Here is a 19,910-nt window from a genome sequence, read left to right on the forward strand (position 1 = left end):
GTATTTTCTTTGTTTTAATTTATTTATCTAATTTTTAATTAATACATAATTTAAGAAAATTATAGAGAATATTGAATTAGTTTTATCATATGAAATTAAAAATACATAGAATATATCAAAATATTGTTTTAAAAATTATAAAAAAGGAATCTTTTAAGCGAATAAAAATGGGAAAACGTTGAAATCGAAATTGAAAAGTTTGTAAAATGGAGTATCTTAATTTTAGTCAAAATACATGTAGTATTAATTTAACCCTAATTAAATTAAGAAAAGTTATACAATATAATCACATGTTATATACATATTTATTAATTAATATAAATAACTTAAATCTGAAAATAACCAATAATTTATTTTCTATTTTCCATTTTTATGAAGTTTCCATAAATCTTGGAGACTTCTTTCTTACTATACCCTTTGCCCAAAAATATATATAAATTACTTAGCCCCGTATTTTCAGTCACCTAAAATTACTAACCAAACGTTAATGTACATAAAATATAAATTTATAAATAAAAAATTAATTAAGAATTAAACTTATGACATTAAAATTCTGAATTCGTTTCAATTGATTAAACTAATTTTGGTCCTACTCTTTTAGAGATTTTTTTTTAAGTACCGAGTCCTGAATTTCTAAGAAAAAATTAAAATTAGAACACCAGAATGCGAGAGCTTCTTAAATACACACACAAATCAAAGAAAAAAAAAGGACTTTTTTAATGCATATGAAGGAAAGGGGAAAAATTAAGCAAAGTATATTTTTTATATATATAAAAAGTAGAAAGTATAACAATGTAAGTGCGTTTGGTACGAATCAAAATAGTTTCAATTTTTTGTGTATAATTAGATAAAAGTATTAAAAATATATATTTTTTAAATAAATAAGTTTTTTCTGAAAATTTGAAAAAATAACCCTTATTAGAAATACAAAAAAATAAGTTTCACGGTATCACAATGTAACATCCCCAACCCGATCATTTAACCATTCCATCCTTCGACGCTTACGCCTAGATTACATATAAATATTTTTAAATTTTAAAATAAAACATTTTACGAGAAAATATTTTTTTGGTACCAAACATTACCCTTTTTTTTAAGTGTGTGTTTCTTGTCCATAGAGACCCCCTTTGATTCTTTGAGGTGTTAATTGTATTTATAAGGTAAAATAGTAAATACATACAACACAATTTTATATGTGTATTTTTGTATTTAGATACTTTATGGTAAAATAAATATTATATTTGATTCTACTAGTATTAGGAGTATTATATATAGGGGGCTGGTCAAGATTCACTTTCCATATCGTTGGTCGGAGGTCCTCTGATAAGTCATAACTCATAACCCCTCTTTCTGTTTCTCTGGGTTATTTTTTTGAGAGAATCAAGAAAATTTTGCTGACCCAACTCACAAATCCTCAAGAAATTGTTATGGGTACGTGCCATTTCTTGTTTTCTGTTCCTCTGTGGTGTGTTCTTGGTTTTTGGTTCTTAATAAGTTTATGATTTCAGAGGGGGTTGGTTCAAAGTACTGTTTTTTCTTGGTTGGTTTTAGTTAATAGTGTATTTAGGGTTGTGAGTTATCTTGTTTTTTGGTTTTTAAGTTGTGTTTTGTTTAGTTTTGGGTGGTAAAAATCTGATCTTTTTGGGTTAGTGTCATTGGGTTTGTGGTTATCTTGTTATTGTGTTTCTAAGTTGTGTTTTGTTGAGTAAAAATCAAATCTTTTTGGCTAAGTGTCTTTTGGTTTGTGGGTTATGTTGTTATTGTGCGTCTAATTTAGGTTTTGTTGAGTTTTGGGTGGTAAAAATGATCTTTTTTAGCTCTTGTTTAGTGTATTTGGGTTTATTGGTCATATTTCGCTTGAGTTGTAAGTGGTAAAAATCAAATCTTTTTTAGCTTAGTGGTCTTTGGGTTTGTGGGTTATCTTGTTCTTTTGTTTCTAAGTTATGTTCTGTTGAGTTTTGGGTGGTAAAAAACAATTTTTTTTTTGTAGCTCTTGTTTTTGTTATGGGATTTGGTGGATTTTGGTAGTTTTGTGTATGTTGTGTTTCTTTTTTTTTTCTTTCACACATATCACTTCCTTTATCTCTCTGTGTATCTTTGAGATGTTTACAATTTTCTGGATGTGTATTTTTGCAATGTCTTTGATGGAGTATGGTTCCCACAACCCCACTAGAACAGACCCACACAGACACAGGATTAATTACTAGTTTTGTTATTCTATACTTTCTAAGCTTTCATGATTGGTGAGCTTTATTTTGTTCTTATTTTTTCCTTTACTAATCATTTTCTTAATTACTTGCTTCACTCTTGGGTTGCCAGTATCTTATTTGTGATTGGGAAATAGTGATTCTCTTTATTCCAAAGTTCTTTTCTTTTGTTTTCATTGGCTGTCTTATCTGTGTTCTTTTCCTGTAAAACAGAAGCTACAATGAGCTATTCCCAAAACATAATGGATGATGAGTATGAGAAATTTATCAGAAGAATGAATCCACCAAGGTATTGATTATTTTGTTGTTTTTGCCCCTTTATATCTTTAACTGTCACTTCAATTTTGTTCATGGCATTTACTTCATTTATCTTTTTCTCAGAGTGGTAATTGACAATGAATCTTGCAAAAATGCCACTGTTATACAGGTATGTTTTTTGTTTTTGATTGTTTTGTTGTGCTATGAAATGTAGTGTTTTGATGGGGACTTTTGCTGATTTTGTGAATCTTTGGTGTTATGATGCAGGTGGATAGTGCTAACAAACATGGAATACTTCTTGAGGTGGTACAAATCCTTACTGATCTTAACTTTATCATTACAAAGGCTTATATTTGCTCTGATGGTGGATGGTTTATGGACGGTAAGGACATTTGCCTTTTCGTATTGTTCGATCTTTAGCATATTTACTTTCAATTTGGATTTTGGAAGAGGAATTGATGAAATTAATGATGAGTTGTGCATTGTGTTGGCAGTATTCAATGTCACCAATCAAGAAGGAAACAAGATTACAGAAGAACCAATCTTGGATTATATCATGAAGGTGAGCTGTAGTACTTACTCTGTGTGTAATTCGGGAACTTTTTCGTTTACATCTAACTTAAGACTGACTTGCTGTTTTTTTGTGTTTGTGTGGGGGTGTTTTGATTTCAGTCTCTTGGTCCAGATTCTTGTTTTGCTTCTTCTATGAGAAGATCGGTTGGGGTTACTACGGGAATGGACCACACCTCAATTGAGTTAATTGGAAGTGATAGGCCAGGACTACTATCTGAAGTGAGTGCTGTCCTCACAAATCTTAGATGCAATGTGGTGAATGCTGAAGTGTGGACGCATAACACGCGAGCAGCAGCTATAATGCAAGTTACTGATGACGAAACCGGGGGTGCAATTGCTGACGCTGAAAAGTTGTCTATGATCAAGAAACTATTATGCAATGTACTTAGAGGTAGCAATAAATCAAGAGATGCTAAGACATTGTTATCTCATGGGGTCACTCATACTGATAGAAGGCTTCACCAGCTGATGTTTGCAGACCGTGATTATGAACGTGCCACTGGTGACGGATCGGATGATAAAGAAAGGCCCAATGTAAACGTTGTTAATTGGCAAGACAAGGACTACTCAGTAGTGACAATTCGGTGCAAGGATAGACCAAAACTTCTGTTTGATACGATTTGTACTTTGACTGATATGCAGTATGTGGTTTTCCATGGCAATGTCGATACTGAAGGACCAGAAGCTTACCAGGTACTATAGTTTCCTACTTATTTCCGTAATTTCTTATTCATTTATCGCTTTACCTAATCTGGATCTTGATTTCTCTGTATTTATGCACTTAACGATAAATAAACTTGTGTTGCATTTCCAGGAATACTGCATTAGGCATATCGACGGATCCCCTGTGAAGTCAGATGCAGAAAGACAGAGAGTGATTCAATGTCTTGAAGCAGCAATAGAAAGACGAGTATCCGAGGTTAGCCCTTTGATCAACTTTTAGACCTATTCTCATTGGTAGGCTTTAAATTTCATTTCTAATCGAATCATTTTCCTTTGTGTTTGTCCAGGGGTTGAAGCTAGAACTATGTACTACGGACCGAGTAGGGCTGCTGTCCAACGTTACCAGAATCTTCCGCGAGAACAGCCTTACTGTCACTCGAGCAGAAGTGTCAACAAGAGCAGGCAAAGCCTTGAATACATTCTATGTTCGCGATTCATCAGGGTACCCTGTCGATACTAAGATCATAGAATCAGTTCGACAAACAATTGGCCAAACGATACTTCGAGTGAAAGGCTCCCCTGAAGAGTTGAATCCAGTACAACAAGAATCTCCAACTAGGTTCCTCTTTGGGGGCTTGTTCAAGTCCAGATCCTTTTGTAATTTCGGTTCGGTTCGATCCTACTCTTGAATGGAAAACTCACTAGAGTCCTCTTTCCATTGTATATATTTCCCAGGTTTTAGCCCTTTAGGTATGGTTAATTAGCAAAAGTTGATTACTTACCTAAGTGTTTGTAAATATTACATTCTTGATCACATTTTGCTCTTTTCATTGGTAATGGATTCAACACAATGTTGACCAATTTGAAGCAAATTGAAAATCCAAGAATCATGTCGTTTTCAGACTCTACTTGTGAGATTTTACTGTGGCCATTTGGCCATTTGAAGTATGTTTGACTTGAGATTCTTGATGTTTTCTACCGTTCTTTTTGGAAATATGAATCTTTGAAGTTGGAATGGTCAAATATTGTTAGAAACATTTCTTTGTCAAAAGAAAAGACCATAATATATTTAGTACATTTTTTTTTTCAATTCAAATAGAGCCAACCAACTTTGACTAGCAAATTTTCTTGGTTTAGTAGGCCAATAAATCTAGGCGGCTTGTCAGTAACTTGTCTTAATTATGGATTCAGAATCGTGTGATACGTGAGATAAGATGAAATATATTAAAATTAAATAGTATTGGACTTGTATTATCTTTTATCGACAGTATAAATCTAATTCTAAGATGTCATATCTTTATTACATTTAATTTTCTTTAACATTTAATAGATATATTAGAGTTAAACTAGTCTAATAAAACCATATAAGATGAAGAAACATGATAGGATTTGATTTGTTTAAAAAGTTGGTGCATCTCAATTGGTTATTTCTTGAAATTGTGGGTTTTTCTATTTTGGCATATTGACAAAATAATAATAATAATACTTATTCCTACTTTCGGAAACTCGATAGGAATTTTAGACCTAAGGATTCGTCAAGTTGTTTATTAGGTCCACTGTTCACAATGAGCCTATAATCTTGTTTGATTTTTTTTCTCTTTCATTTGGTGTCTCATATCTGCATTGAAGTTTGATTAAATCAATCATATGCTACAAGATCTGAAGGTAACACTTTCAATAAGATTGTTTTGTATCCTAAAACGTCTGATTAAGAATAAAAAAAACGTCCTCTGATCATCCCCGTATCCATTTTGATAATCTTGTTGGAGGTTACAAGTTAGTAGCTATGCTTCTCAATTTGGCTAAATTGCATAAATGGATTAGTCATCCTATGCATAAATTTAGGGGTGGGGTCTAATATTTGTAGGTTTAATTTAAATGAAAGGAGTGAAGGACAAGAAAAATTCAATGTAAGGACGCAATTTTTGTATTTTAGCATTTGATTTAGTGATTAATAAAATGAATGAAAATTATATCAAATTGAAATTTAAAAGTCGATAAAGACAGATATTACTAATAGATATTTTCTTTAATATAGTTCATGAATCGAGGTATTTGGTACATGTTTGCAATAGGAACATAACAAACAGGGTTTAGTTGAATTCCTTCTTTGAAAAATCGCACCATACATATATGAAAAAAGAAATTATTTATTATAATGCCCAAGTACCCCCTCAACCTATGCCCGAAATCTCAGAGACACACTTATACTATACTAAGGTCCTATTACCCCCCTGAACTTATTTTATTAATAATTTTTTACCCCTTTTAAGCTTACGTGGCACTATCTTGTGGGTCCAACGATGGTTGACTTTTTTTTTCGAACTAGTGCCACGTAGGCTAAAAAGGGGTAGAAAATTTTATATAAAATAAGTTCAGGGGGTAATAGGACCTTAGTCTAGTATAAGTGTGTCTCTGAGATTTCGGGCATAGGTTGAGGGGGTACTTGGATATTTTCCCTTTATTATATATATATATATATATATATATATATATATAAACTTTTGAATCTCCTTGACTTCCTTTAGCTCGAAAGACAAATTTTTTGAATATTTTGTGACTTCGCTATTGTCTGTACTAGTAGAAAATAATAGATAACCGATTAAATAATTAAAGTAAACAATAATCGACATGAACACCGATAATTGTTAGAAAGGAACATAAAGATTATGTGAATCCTCAAATGAAGAAAATTGGTCTGTCATAAAAAAGAAATGAAAGTGGTTTATTCATCTTTAAAAAAAAATAGAGTAATTTATCTTTTTTTTTAATTTCTCATTCGATATCTGATATTTATATAGGAGTCCGATTAAATTCAGATTCGTGCTAGCAAATCCTCACAAAGACATTCATTACCCAACTAAAAACCGTTGATTAAAAATAAATAAGTACTTACCGCTCCACTGCTACCTCCGTAGCTTTCTCATTTGTCAATATGAAAATTCTACTGTTTTTTTCTCCACTTGATACTTTGATTTGTGACCTTTTTGGCAATGTGAAAGGTCTGATCCTCAAAATAGAAGATAAAAAAAAAGGTCAATAGCTCAATTTGGAAAGTGATCTCATAGGATTTCCTTTTGACCACATAATAATCCATATTGAATGGTGCCATTTGAATCACCAATACACATATAATTAAAAAACAAAGACTTGTAAAATAGGAAAAAGAATAGTAGAAGATGAAAAAAAATGATAAAAGTAGTCTCTTTTTTTTTTTTTGAATGGTCTTTTCATATCCAATCATGAAAAGGAAATTCAATGCCCTTTTGGTAGAATTTTGGAGGAAATTCAAATTCACAATAATATAGTTTCTAGTCTCTTTCCATCTATCGAAATGTTATTGGTGTACAGAATTGTCAAAAGATAAGGTAATTGTCATGCAATTATAGTAATCGATTAAACATGAAATTATTACACTATTAGTACATATAAATTCATTATGTTCAACGTTGTTGCTTTGACATGCAATTTAAGAATATATGGTAACATCGTGTGTTTGTGGGGAGGGGGGGGGGTTGCCAACGTGGCTTAACCAATTCAAATAATGTTAGATGGGAGAGGGGAATTATGTACCAATTTATTAAGGGAAAATAATATGGAATGAAAAACATTCCTAAGTAATTATATAATAGAGGTATAGTTTAATTTATTTATTTTCTATAATTATAGTTTATTTTTTTCCCTATAATTAATGGGGCCCACCACCTATTATATAATCAATAGTATAATTTTTTTGTATAATTTTTTTTTTAAAATTTTGTATATAATTTTACACAAAACAATATTATCTCTCCTATTCATATTCCACCTTTTTCTCCTACAATTAATACCTCTATCCGATTTGAATTTTAAATTGTCCAAAATTCAATTACTCCCTTCCGAAGTTGAATTCAATTTTCGTAGGTACTCCTAAATTTTAGTCGTTTTTCTTTTTTTTTTCTTATTCAACAATTGTATATGTATTGTGTTTCTTATGTTTTTTCATATTTTTTTGATGAAATAATCGATTGTTTGTTCTTATTAGATCTCAAATTAGTCAGAGAATGAATGAATCATCTTCATCTATGAGGATTACCAGAGGTATTCCATTGCATGTCAATTTTGTTGACAATTTACCATCGTTTTCAATGGGTTTAACTCAAGATTTTGGGGTTGATGTAGGGTCTATGGTAAAATCAAAACAAGTTCAACATGAACAAACAATGGAAGAATTGAGATCAAAGAAAAAAATATGACTCTACGGCAGTTCAAGAAGTTATTAACAATGTTAAAGCTAGAGGCATTAAAATTGTACAAGGAGGAAAGAAAGAGGAAAGCAGTAAACATTGATTCAGATGAAAATGCATGTGAAGTTGACGGATCTGATAAACATCATAATCATGAGGTAGTGACTTAAAACACAAATATAGATACAATTTTTTTGTTACTTAGATGTCAATATACAAAAAATTATTGTTTAAGTAAATTTTGTATTCACGTAATTGTATATAGTATATTGCATGTTTAGTACATACATGTTTTAGTTATATATTTGTATATGTGTCTGTAGATTTGATTACTTTATACATACTTTAAGTTATGTATAATGAACAATATACTAAGTCTTAATAATGGTAGTAGCAGATTGTATATTAAAGGCTCATTATTATTTTTGTTTTTGTATATATATACAAAAAGTAATTGGACTTAGTTATACAGATGAAAAAAATTTCATATATGATTATAATTTGTATATTTTATTAGTTATATACAAATTATTGAAGTTAGTACATATTCAGTTTATATACATATACAAAAATTGTAATTTGTATATTTTAGTAGTTATATACAAAATTATTGAAGTTAGTATATATTAAATTTATATATTATTGGAGTATATACAAAGTCATTTAGAAAGTTGTATATATTGCCATGTTTAACTACTATATTCATGTACATATATTAATATACAAAAAAGGTAAGTTTGTAGACATATACAAAAAATTAATCTGTACATGACTTCTTTTAAAATTGACTGTTTTTGTATATATTATACAATCAAATTACTGAATTGATTTTACAGTGATATTCTTTTTAATATACAAATACTACATCAAAAAAAAGTATATAATTGTATCAAAAGCAAAACACTTACTTTATGGCTATATACAATTATCACCAACGATTACCTGTATTCGCTTACACTGATCTTCTTTATAATATAAAGGTACTACATTAACAAAAAGTATATAATTGTATAGTACGGAATTTCTGCTTAAAATAATCATATTTTGGAATTAGTTTTTCAAAAAAAATAAAATAAATTATGACACCACAATAACGAACGCACATAAATCAAAATTGTAAATCCAATAGAACATTGTATAATTATTGCAATATTAAACATGAATTTTCATCCAATGAACACTTACCTGAATTCGATTACAAAGAAAAAATAAAAAAAATTGATGAACTGTTGTTTCATAAACAGCAAAAACAAGTTTATATTTTGTTTCAATTGCTGTATAATTCTTAATTTTTTGAAAAAAAAAATTGAATTTGAACGTTTACCTTAAAAAAGGGGACGTTTACCTTAAATTATGACACTTATCTATATTTATTGTTAGCATATATTGACGTTTCAGTTACAAATCACTTTTAAAAATAAAATTATATAAATAAAAAACAAAAGAAACCTTATATACAAAATTAAAGATACCTAAAATAACTAAACTATACCCATAGAATGTAATTAGGTAAACTATACCCATATAATATTATTTAATCAAATAAGTTTGCCATATATGAAATTTTTCCTATTATTAACTTGTGATGTATTTTGATTTTGTTGGGTCATCAAATACTACAACTAACTTTATATATGTCATTGAATTTTGTGGCTAATTTAAGTAGAGGAATTTGCCATCTCTATAGATTTGGACTACATAATGTTTTGTTATTTAGGTTATCGTCATATTGTTTATCGAAAATAGTTTTTTATAATATAAATATAAAAATCGTATATATTTTATTGTCTCACTAATAAAATCATATTAAATATGTTATTGATATGGTCATTGTGCTATATATTACTTTCAGAACGCGATAGTATGAAAAGTAACTTAGTTTAACATCATGATGATGCAAAACAATATATTTATAGTTTTGTGGCTATTTTGGAAGAACATTATTTATTTACAATTAAAATTAGCATCCACCCAAGGGGGATTATGGTATTTAGCCATAATTAATATCATATTTGGTAGATTTGTAGTTACATTGTATAAAATTTAAATTACTAAGAACTATTATTATATCGAACTTGTTATAAAATTTTAGCAACAATTTGGAAAGTAACATGAAAATAGTTGTACATTAATGTAAAATAAAATTTAGATTCGAAAATAGTCGTACATTAATGTAAAAATTAAATTTAGATTAAAAAAATTCTTTCTTAAACATGAAAGAACATTTAAGGGTTTGAATCATTCATTCTTTGAGTTTAAACTTTATAAAAGTTTAAACCTCGTTAATATCATTTGAAACTCCAACAAAGTTTTGAATCTCGTGAATCATTCCTTAGATTTGAACATATTAAGGTTGAACCCCATGATTCATTTTATGGCGTTTGTAACTGGAACAAAATTTTGAACCCCATAAATCATTACTTAGGTTTGATCCACGCTCATCGATCCATCGAATTTCAACACTATGTTGGAGTTGTTGCATATAGTTGAGGGTGTTATTGTCCAAAACTTTTTCATATAAAAAAAGTAGTTAAATATTATACTAATTTTTGAAATAATGGCTAATATATGATAGCAAGTACTATTAAGTTAAAAGTCTACTATTTACCAAATAGAAGTTTTTTGACCCATTAATTGAAGCCCAAAATCAATCAATGGGCCTGGCCCATTTGAATGTCCACAGCCTCACGTAGAAATGACAGAGATAGCCACTTTTGATGGTCCTATTTAAAACATGTCCACTGTTTATAACTGTATTTAAAACTTAGCCATATGTTGTTGCACTTCTTCTTCATTTAATTGCACGATTTTTCCTTCATATGAGTTGGTTTCTCATCTTTGATTTTTGTCTTTAACAATCGGTAATGTATTTGGTGCTAAATATAAAATTTAAATATTTTATAAATAACTTGACAGTATAAATATATTCTTACACCATTAAAGTTTAATAACAATATATCTGATATAGTCTCACAAAGTGAGGTCCGTAGATGACAACGTGTACAAAATTGTTTTCCCTATTTTAGAGACATTAATATTATTTTTAATAGATCAATATTATTAATAATATGATACATAAAATATAAAAATAAAATAAATATAATAACAATAACATACCTAATAAAATTTCATAAGTAAAAATCGAATGCGAAATCCGAACATGACATCATACATGCATTGTGCACCCCTTTGTGTTGAGCTAAAAAAAACAACAGACAATAACGAATTATAATTTTTAAAAATCCAACAATTCAATTCGTCTTTCCACTTGACATCATTAAAAAAAAAAGAGAAAAAAAAAAGTCAACTAAGCCAAATAAAAGTAGACTTTTCCAAATTTTCTTTAGCTATTATGGTATAATATAGGAAAATTATTACTTCCGATTATAATTTATATGTCTTATTTTATTTTCTCTACTTTAAATAATTACATCTTTTCTTGTTTAAGTATGATTTTAATTTTATTTTTCATGTAATATATCTATAATTATAAAATTAAACGATATCTCATATATTGATTTATATTAAAAAAATATTTATTAAAATTTCGTAATAAATCAAAATAAAATAAATAATTTGAAAGTTGAGACTATAAGGAATCCATAAGAAATATTAAATTCAACGCCGTTATATATTTTCACTCTCTTTATTTTTTGGTTCCCTTTTGTCTCTTCATCTTCTCTCGCTTCAGCAATTTCTCTGTAAATTTCCATGATTTTGCGTGTTTAGGGTTTTGTTGTTTCTTCGTCGAGGTAAGTTTCTACCAAATTACGATTTTCCATTTATCTGTAATACTCGTTTTGTTCTTAGAGTTGGATTAATTACCGTTAATTTTGGAATTAGGTATTTTTTAAAACTGTTCTAATGATCTCTTTCGTTTGTTGAATTGATCAGTTTTTTGGGTTTTATTTCAAAATTCTTACTTGGGTTTTGAAATTCTTGGAGTTTCTGTATCTGGGTATCCTTTTATTTTTGATTTTGAGGTAGATTTTTGTATTTAGTGAAGAAATTTGATATTCTATGGACCCTTTGGGCTGCATGATTTGTTTCTTCTTAGTTGTTTGAAGTGGTGATGATGGTGTAATGATTGGTTTGTTAGAAGAAATTCTTTTTGGAGTTTTGTGTTTTGCTCAGTGTATTTGTTTCAACTGTTTGCTAATTTTTGGTGTTTGCTGTTGTAGAAATAGCATACTCTGATTAAGTTAGGCTCAGCGTCGTCATAATGTGAAATGTTGTTATGGAATCTGTTGTTAAATGAAAAAAATAAGTTTAGCTATGGAAACCTTTTTTGATATATGATTGAACATAAAGCTGCTTGCATGTAGTAGTGGTGGAGGGTGGAGTGGGACATGGGACATGAGATGTGGGTTTAGGTGATAGTGAGAGCTGGTGAAGAGTGAGAATAATGTGTGCATGCTGATAAAAGCTAGTAGTATGAAAATAACTTGGAGATTTTAGGTTCAAATTTTGTTGTAGCATCCTGTAGAAGCTCATTGCTTCAATCTCGGTGTGCATAACCCGATGCTTGTGGATACGTAAGCTGCCAGGTGCTTGATTAGTTTAGGTGCACGCAAGTTGGTTCGAACACAAATGTCATGATGAAAAAGAAGAAAACATAGAGGTAATAACATGGGTAGGGGTACTGTGGAAATTGATTAACTCCCATGATGAACTGAATACCTTTTCTGTTGGTGGAGTATTTTCTTAACTTCTAATGGTTAGGACCTTGCAGGCCCTTGTTTCCTTCCTTCTTTTATTTCAAAATTTTGAATAGTGACCATGATTCACGGGTTATTAGGTTTTGTTTGGTACTCTTGAATTTTTGTGCTTTTTAGCCACCCGAGTTCCTTCTTGTTTTTCCTTTTTTCTTATTGTGGTCATATGAACTCATTGAGTTATTTATAAATTGCTTTTTGTCGTTTAGCAGAGACAAATGAGTGGGGTGTCTCTAGGTGAGTCTCATGGTCGACCCTGGACTGGGAAAAAGACATCGAGGAGGTGCAATGATGGCACAGGAGCTGATCATGTGGTTCTGATTGATGTCGAGTGTGAAACTTTTGGTAATGTTATTTTTATAGATGTGCCTGAATCAACCCCCAAGAAGTTTCGAGGTAAGACAGCAGCAAAGAAAGACAAAGGACGGTCTCCTTTGAGGAACATAATCTTCATCGATGATGATGAAAGCAATGGAAATGAATATCCTAAATTTGGTCTGGAAGATGACCACCACTTCTTTCATGACCCATCCCCTAGCATGAGACCATGCTCAAGCTCGAGAAGTGCTAAAGAACCTCTAGATGAAATTGATGATGACTGTCAGTTTGTTCGAGAAAATATTTCCCCAGTGAAGTTATCAAAATGTAAAAGAACTTACTCTGGAAAAAGTCCTGTCCAAAATCGTTATGGTTTGATGTCTGATTCAGAGAGTAGTTCATCTGATGATGATGAGGTGGTCATGGGGGATTATTCTGGACTGCTTCGAGAAGAGTGGCAGAAAGCTTTCTTAAAGAGGAAAAATGACAATAGTGGTCAATCTGGTGTCAGAGATATTAATAGTGCATCCACTGTTGGAATTCAACCCGAGCCTGGTGAGAGTAAAGAGCATCCGGTTTGTCCTGGTAACTCTAAATCCTCTACTGAAAAAGAAAACCTGTCCCCTAGATCAACACGCGAATCACATTGTAATGAAACTGGTAGTTTCAATGGGAAGGAGGATTTATTGCCTGGAGGATCTCGATGGTGGACTACCGGATCATCTGTTAAACACAAATCAGACTGCAACTATTCTAATGGCAGTGTTTGTCTTAGAGAGTCTTCTACTTGCAGGGGAGCTTCATCAGGCATACGAATCAGCGGCAAAAGATGTGTTGATCAGGAAAATGGGAAATGGATTCCTGATAGGACATCAGAATTAAGCTCAAACCATAATGAAACACAACCTAGAAACAGTGGTTCCTTGTTGGAGGAGGATCTTTCGGAATCTGTATCTATGAGCCAACACAAGGATGAAAGGCATGATGATGTGAATGGAGAAGATGGTGAGAATGTGGAGCGCTGTGTTGAGAACTGTATTACCACCGAAAGAGAAAGGTTCAAGGAAACCTCCGAATACAAAAAGGCACTAGAGGAAGAACTGGCATCCAGGCAAAGAGCATTGGCGATTCAGGTCTGTCATGTGTACTTCCTTTTTCCTGATAACTTTTGTTCAGATTTTGTTTTCTGTTATGCTTTCGCTGTTCACTAGTCTGTAACCTGTTGATCTTTTGACTGCTGAATGTCTTTTGATCTCATCAATGCCATAATTGATCAAACGTTCTACTTTTGATGCTTACTGTGCTTCTTTGTAGCCTAGATGCTCCAGAGGTGTCACAATTATTGCAGCCAGGTTGTAGAGAGTAAGAATGTAAGATTGTGCGAGAGATTAACAGGATATCCGTTGTGTTTATAATAGTTAGAAACTTGAAGTAGTCAGTTGATGTACAAATATATAAATGAACTTCCCGTCGAGTTCGTAAAATCCCCCCCCCCCCCGCTATTCATCACAAAAAAAAGAAGAAAGACCTTATCTATTTCCATTAGATGTTGGATCTTTGAAGCCTAGAGTAGTCAAAAGCTAAAGGCAGTCTTTGGGACCTTCAAGTGCAAAACGTGATTAAAGCATGAGCTTTAACAAAGAAAGGCTCTATTGAACTGAAAAACTAAATATTTTTATATAAAAAAAATAAAGAAAAAAGACTGAAAGACTATTCGTAAAATGAAATCTATGAAGTAAATAATGTCAATCAAGTTCAAAAAACATTTCAAATTTAGCTTTATGTGTTTTGGAGATAGTTTTGAGAGCTCCTTTCTTTATTTGGTGTACCTACTTGAGCCCGATGAAAGGGAACTTTCATGTCCGGTTTTGAAAGCGGGGAGATCCTGTAGAATCCTATCTCAGTTATTTTTTTTTTTGACAAAGGTTAACAAGCCTATCTCAGTTATCATTTTGATAGGTCCATAACTAAAAGGCCCAGTTCGTTACGACTAGAGGTTCTTATAATTCAATTTTAATCTCTTATTCCTAATCTCTTCATTATGTTTTTGACAATTAATGTATCCTTTTACTAACTATGGGCCCGTTTGGATGGGCTTAATAAAAGCAGCTTTAAAAAAGTACTTTTAAAAGTGCTGAAACTTATTTTTAAAATAAGCAGTTATGCGCTTGGATAAAAGTGCTGAAGTTGTTATGTCAAACGTGAAAAGGGAAAAATGGAAGAAAGAAATGTTAGGGTTATATGGGTAATTTGGAGATTGTATAAAAATATCAAGGGCAAAAAGATAAAAATGTGGTCAACTTAAAACAGCTTATAAACTAAAAAAAAAAAAAGCACCCCTACCCCAGCTTTTAACTTTTGGCTTAAAATAAGTTTTTTTTAACTTAAAATTAGTTATTTTGAGTATTGCCAAACAGCTAAATAAGTCAAAAACCACCTTTTAAGTCAGTTTGACCAGCTTTTAAGCTGAGCCAAACAGGCTCTATATCTATTATTTAGTATTTCCTTTTGAAGATAGAGTTCACGGGTCCTTAAATGCAGTACTTCACTACTTCTAACTTATGGACTATATCTAGGCTTCATATCAATTTGGGAAAAAGCTCTTTTGGGGCATTTGAGGGAAAAGCGTAATCAAAGTATGAGCACTAACAAAGACTTGAGGCACTAATGAAGAAAGAAAAAACAATAACTATTTATGTGTATCTTCGACAGATCGGAATATAGAGGAATTACAGATACTTTTAGGATAACACCTTATCCATACCTTTTGTAAATTTTAGATGCCAACAGAACATTTTATTTTAGTGTAGCAGGACTTCTATAAATGATATTGACGATGTATTGGACTTTCATAGACTCTTTACTTACTCAAAAAGAGCTAAGTCATCTAATTGGATGGATTGCTGTTTTGATGGTGTTCTAAACCATGAACTTTGAGGATTAAGTTTGAAGTTCTAGAGTTTCTGATAAAAAGGGGCAACCACAGAGGAAGAGCTAAATTTGCCCAAAAAAGAGCAAGATTTGTGTATATGTGAAGATGTACCGTTATCTGATGTGGTTTTTACCTATTCAGGCACAAGAAGCCAAGAAAATGAAGCTGCTGCTGAAAAGAAAGAAGGCTGAAAGTATGCGTTTATTAGAAATGGAAAAGAGACAAAAGCAGCGCGTGGAGGAAATCAGAGAAACTCAAAAGAAGGTATAGGAACTTGGCCTCTTCTGTTTTCTAATTCGTGGCTTTTTGCAGCCTCCTTATTTATATATCTTTGTGGCCCTCCTCCATGTCACTTGTGATGCCCCATGTTTTATAGTATATTTGGATTTTTCCTACTGTTTAAACCATCCGATGAATCTTTTTAGGACGTAGAGAATATGAACCTGAAGGAGCAGATACGAGCTGAAGTTCGAATGGAACTCAGTAAGCTTGAAATAACATGCCATGATATGGCTTCGGTGTTGAGCGGATTGGGGATCACTGTTGGCGCTGGCACTAGTCATGAGGTTTGGTTGCACTCAGTCTCTAAATATCTTCCATCTTAATTTTAGATTACCTAATTCTACTGAGCGCAAATAATTCCAGGGAACATACTTTTAGAAACATTGGCATTCTTGTTTTGTCCTTGCCCTGATTTATGATTGGTGACCTCTTCTTAGCAATCATATGATCCTTTTGTTCTGGTCTTGTTTAAGAGAAGTTAAGTTGAACCATAAATGATAGATTGTAAGTCCCTTAACAAACTGCTTCTTCTACAGATGAGCAACTTAGATAATCTGATTGCATTAAGTTTGCGCAGAAAACTCATCTGAATTAGCATTTTACGAAGTGCTCAGTCAGTATGTCTTATATTCTTGCAAATGCAAGATCTCAAATCTGTGCAGCAGATCAGCTATTATTCCTTTTAAATGTTTTGGTTAGCTTTCTGGTTACGTTCCCATTTTTTCTCTCCCCCAATGTTGTCTCGTCTTATATTGTATTGGCTGTTGTTAGCCTGTGTTGAGACTCGGCTCTCAGATCCACGCTCATACTTCAACATGCCACTTATTTAGGAAAGCTAGTTGTCAGGACATGCAGCAGCCACATTTCTCATTTCTTGTTTTTACCTAGGATTTTAGGAGTTATCTTACCATCTTCTCTGTATGACGGTCTCTTCCTTCTATTTCTATTCGTGCAGTGTTAGTCACAAGTAGAGGAATAACACGAGAGACATTACTAACAATAAATTCTTGTTTCAGGTGCGTGCTGCTTACAAAAAAGCCTTGCTGAAATTTCACCCGGATAGAGCTTCACGATCTGATTTACAACAGCAAGTTGAAGCTGAGGAGAAATTTAAGCTTATTTCTCGAATGAAGGACAAATACTTACCAACTTTATGACAATGACATTAGGACATAAATGTAGTTTTTTCTCAGGGAAGATATTATATTTTAGGATGGAAATTTTGTGTATAGGCCTTCAATGCTTGAACTTTTCCCATCATATGGACTCAAATGCAGAAAAGGTTTTTTAGTATCCAGGTTTAGTTTTGTTCATTTCATTATTGTTTTTTGTTAATGTAATTTTTGTATTTCCATAGTTGAGATGGCTTTCAGGAATTGCTCAACAAAGGCTGTAATTTTTTCAAATTTTTTTTGGAAAAATTCATTGGTCACTGGTTTTGTGACTTCTTTAGCTGAGTTCTAATTCTTTTGCTCATGAAAGATTGTTGAACTCAAGAGACATTTCAAATAAATACATAGTTTTTACTTGCTTGGACAAATATAAGTACAATTACACTTCAGATTAAACCAATAATCAATCCCTCTTCATCTTAAATCTTGTGAAGAATGACTTCAACTCCATGCTGTGGACGTAGCATAAAAAGCTGAGCAGGAGAGTGAACATAAGTTGGTGACATTGTGAACATATAACGTTGTAGAATCATTGAAAGAGCAATTTTTGCTTCTGTCATTGCAAAGTTCAAGCCTAAACAAGTTCGAGGTCCATAGCCAAAGGGCAGGTATGCTACTGGATTGTTGTTTGTAGCTTTAACAACCCCTTCAGCAAATCTATCTGGTCTGAAAACATGTACATCTTCTCCCCATATTTTACGATCATGATGAAGTGCTAATGGTGATATGTAGAAATGCATTTCACCTGGTAGAGTTAGCTTTCCTAGCTCAACTTTGTTGTCAACTTTCCTTTTGATGAATGGTACTGGAGGATACAATCTTAGAGATTCATCGAGAATCATGTTCATCTGCATTGATCAAAGAATGTTGAAAACTGTTACGTATTTTTTGAATAGAAGTATTGAAACTGATAATAAACGATTGATTGCTTACAGTTTTCAGTCTTGATAGTCCATCTGCATTAGGTACATTATGGCCAAATGATTCAACAACTTCTTTTCTTGCTTTTTCTTGCCACTTCTTGTTTGTAGCTAGCAAGAACATTGTCCATCCAAGCAATATAGTTGTCGTCTCATGACCAGCAAAATAAAACGTCTTGCACTCATCAACTATATCTTCTATCGATATTCTGTTATCTTGATAAGCCTCTAGGAGTTTTCCAAGGAAATCGCTTCCAAAGTTATGATCTTCCTCTTCCTCTTCTCTTTTCTTTATTATTCGAGTAATGCAGTCATGTATCCCCTTCTCGAGTTTCTCTGACTCTATTTCATCACAGCTTTTCCATATTTGACTACAGAAAAACGTAACATTTAGAGCCTGTTTGTCTTAACTGAGAAACGTCTCGTGGAGAAAGAGACTTACCTGATGCCTGGAAATCTAACTTTGTTAGCATTTCCAGAAACTAGTGAAGCTAACTTCATCAGCATTTGAAATATGTTCTTTCCTTCTGAGTAACTACTTCCAAAAGCAGTCCTGGAAATGATCTCTGATGTTAATAGCCTAAACTCTTCAAACACTTCAATCTTTTTATCTTCATAATTCTTCCAACGTTCGAGCATTGTCTCACAACTCATAATCATCATCGGAATCATACTCTACAAACATAATCGAAAAAAGAAAAAAAAAATTATCACTAGAGGAAGCGGAGGAACTTCCTTACCAAAAAAATTGCACTTACTCTTAGGCTTACTCCATGAAAAACATGGTTAGCTAGTTTCCTCATTTTTACCCATTTTTCGCCTTTAGATGACGCAACCCCGTCTCCGAAAAGCTTCTTGGGAAAGCCTTCAAGATCCATTTTGGGATAATTGTTGTTTCTATTGCTCAGTATTTCTTTGAGAAGTTCTGGTTCAGTCACTACTAGTTCAGGTTGCAGTCCATGCCAGTAGAGAAAATTTGGCCCTATAGTTTAGTGAAATGAGACATAGAAGAAAATACAAACTAAATAAAACAAAGAGAATGTGTTTATAATCATTTAAATATACCATATAGTTTCTTCCAAGAAAATATATGAGGTAGAATTCTTGGAAATATGTCATGTGATAAGTGATCCATGGCTTTGTTTGTGGACTCTTTTTTCATTTCATCAATCTCTTTGAAGTTCCCATATAGGAACTTGTAACAAGGACCTTGTATACCTTGATATCTCATCATAAATTGAACATGAAATGGAGTCCATAATAGCTTCTTAACGATCCCAACGAGAATGAAGAGAGAACTCGCGAGAATGATTATGATCATCATCATCTTAGTGATTGATGTTCGCGGTTTTTTTTTTTTTGAATCAAGATATTGAATGGACTTGAGAGTTCAAGGTTATGATTTTTTCTAATGTACGGATTAAGGTTGAGAATATTAGCTTGAATTAAAAGACAAAACAAATACAGATACTGGTTTTGGCTTCATCAATAGCAATTTTCAAACCACCATTCTTGTTTTTACTCTTGACAAAGACCTCAATGAATAGACTTTATGGATCATGATAAAATAATTTCATCTTATAAAAAAAAGAAATTGCAAGTGAGAAGTCTCTATCTGTGTATGTCATGATAATATGGAATAAA

The 19,910-nt window shown here is 31.9% G+C and overlaps 3 protein-coding genes across 4 annotated transcripts; 2 read left to right on the forward strand and 1 right to left on the reverse strand.

The window, feature by feature from the left end:
- The first annotated feature begins 1,180 nt into the window (after window positions 1-1,180).
- LOC101259744 (ACT domain-containing protein ACR4) lies at window positions 1,181-4,609 on the forward strand. Of its 2 annotated transcripts, none has more exons than XM_004238973.5 (8): window positions 1,181-1,431; window positions 2,421-2,496; window positions 2,589-2,634; window positions 2,733-2,847; window positions 2,960-3,027; window positions 3,138-3,731; window positions 3,853-3,957; window positions 4,049-4,609. In XM_004238973.5, the coding sequence occupies exons 1-8, from the start codon at window positions 1,428-1,430 to the stop codon at window positions 4,388-4,390; spliced, it is 1,350 nt and encodes a 449-aa protein (XP_004239021.1). In that variant the 5' UTR covers window positions 1,181-1,427; the 3' UTR covers window positions 4,391-4,609. The 2 variants fall into 2 exon arrangements, with proteins under 2 accessions (XP_004239021.1, XP_025886848.1); XM_026031063.2 differs by lacking the exon at window positions 1,181-1,431 and adding an exon at window positions 1,455-2,243.
- A 6,909-nt stretch (window positions 4,610-11,518) lies between these two features.
- LOC101260227 (uncharacterized) lies at window positions 11,519-17,631 on the forward strand. Its single transcript, XM_004238975.5, has 5 exons — window positions 11,519-11,679; window positions 12,855-14,093; window positions 16,034-16,156; window positions 16,318-16,458; window positions 17,191-17,631. The coding sequence occupies exons 2-5, from the start codon at window positions 12,861-12,863 to the stop codon at window positions 17,329-17,331; spliced, it is 1,638 nt and encodes a 545-aa protein (XP_004239023.1). The 5' UTR covers window positions 11,519-11,679; window positions 12,855-12,860; the 3' UTR covers window positions 17,332-17,631.
- Window positions 17,632-17,676: 45 nt separating this feature from the next.
- Window positions 17,677-19,788, reverse strand: LOC101260533 (cytochrome P450 CYP749A22). Its single transcript, XM_010322540.4, has 5 exons — window positions 19,332-19,788; window positions 19,025-19,248; window positions 18,709-18,941; window positions 18,280-18,637; window positions 17,677-18,194 (listed from the first exon to the last, which is right to left on the reverse strand). Exons 1-5 carry the CDS (start codon window positions 19,591-19,593, stop codon window positions 17,766-17,768), a joined length of 1,506 nt encoding a protein of 501 aa, XP_010320842.1. The 5' UTR covers window positions 19,594-19,788; the 3' UTR covers window positions 17,677-17,765.
- Window positions 19,789-19,910: the final 122 nt, after the last annotated feature.

Source organism: Solanum lycopersicum, chromosome 5 (genome assembly GCF_036512215.1).
Source record: "Solanum lycopersicum chromosome 5, SLM_r2.1".
NCBI classification, from domain to species: Eukaryota; Viridiplantae; Streptophyta; class Magnoliopsida; order Solanales; family Solanaceae; genus Solanum; species Solanum lycopersicum.

Excerpts from the sequence above, each read along its gene's own strand:
- LOC101259744 (XM_026031063.2), top strand. Across the intron at positions 2,848-2,959 it reads TGGTGGATGGTTTATGGACG|TATTCAATGTCACCAATCAA; the intron begins GTAAGGACATTT and ends TTGTGTTGGCAG. Across the intron at positions 3,028-3,137 it reads TCTTGGATTATATCATGAAG|TCTCTTGGTCCAGATTCTTG; the intron begins GTGAGCTGTAGT and ends TTTTGATTTCAG.
- LOC101260227 (XM_004238975.5), top strand. The coding sequence starts at position 12,861 with ATGAGTGGGGTGTCTCTAGGTGAGTCTCATGGTCGACCCTGGACTGGG. Across the intron at positions 14,094-16,033 it reads AAAGAGCATTGGCGATTCAG|GCACAAGAAGCCAAGAAAAT; the intron begins GTCTGTCATGTG and ends TTACCTATTCAG. Across the intron at positions 16,157-16,317 it reads TCAGAGAAACTCAAAAGAAG|GACGTAGAGAATATGAACCT; the intron begins GTATAGGAACTT and ends GAATCTTTTTAG.
- LOC101260533 (XM_010322540.4), bottom strand. The coding sequence starts at position 19,593 with ATGATGATGATCATAATCATTCTCGCGAGTTCTCTCTTCATTCTCGTT. Across the intron at positions 18,942-19,024 it reads TTCATGGAGTAAGCCTAAGA|AGTATGATTCCGATGATGAT; the intron begins GTAAGTGCAATT and ends TTATGTTTGTAG. Across the intron at positions 18,638-18,708 it reads GTTAGATTTCCAGGCATCAG|TCAAATATGGAAAAGCTGTG; the intron begins GTAAGTCTCTTT and ends GTTTTTCTGTAG.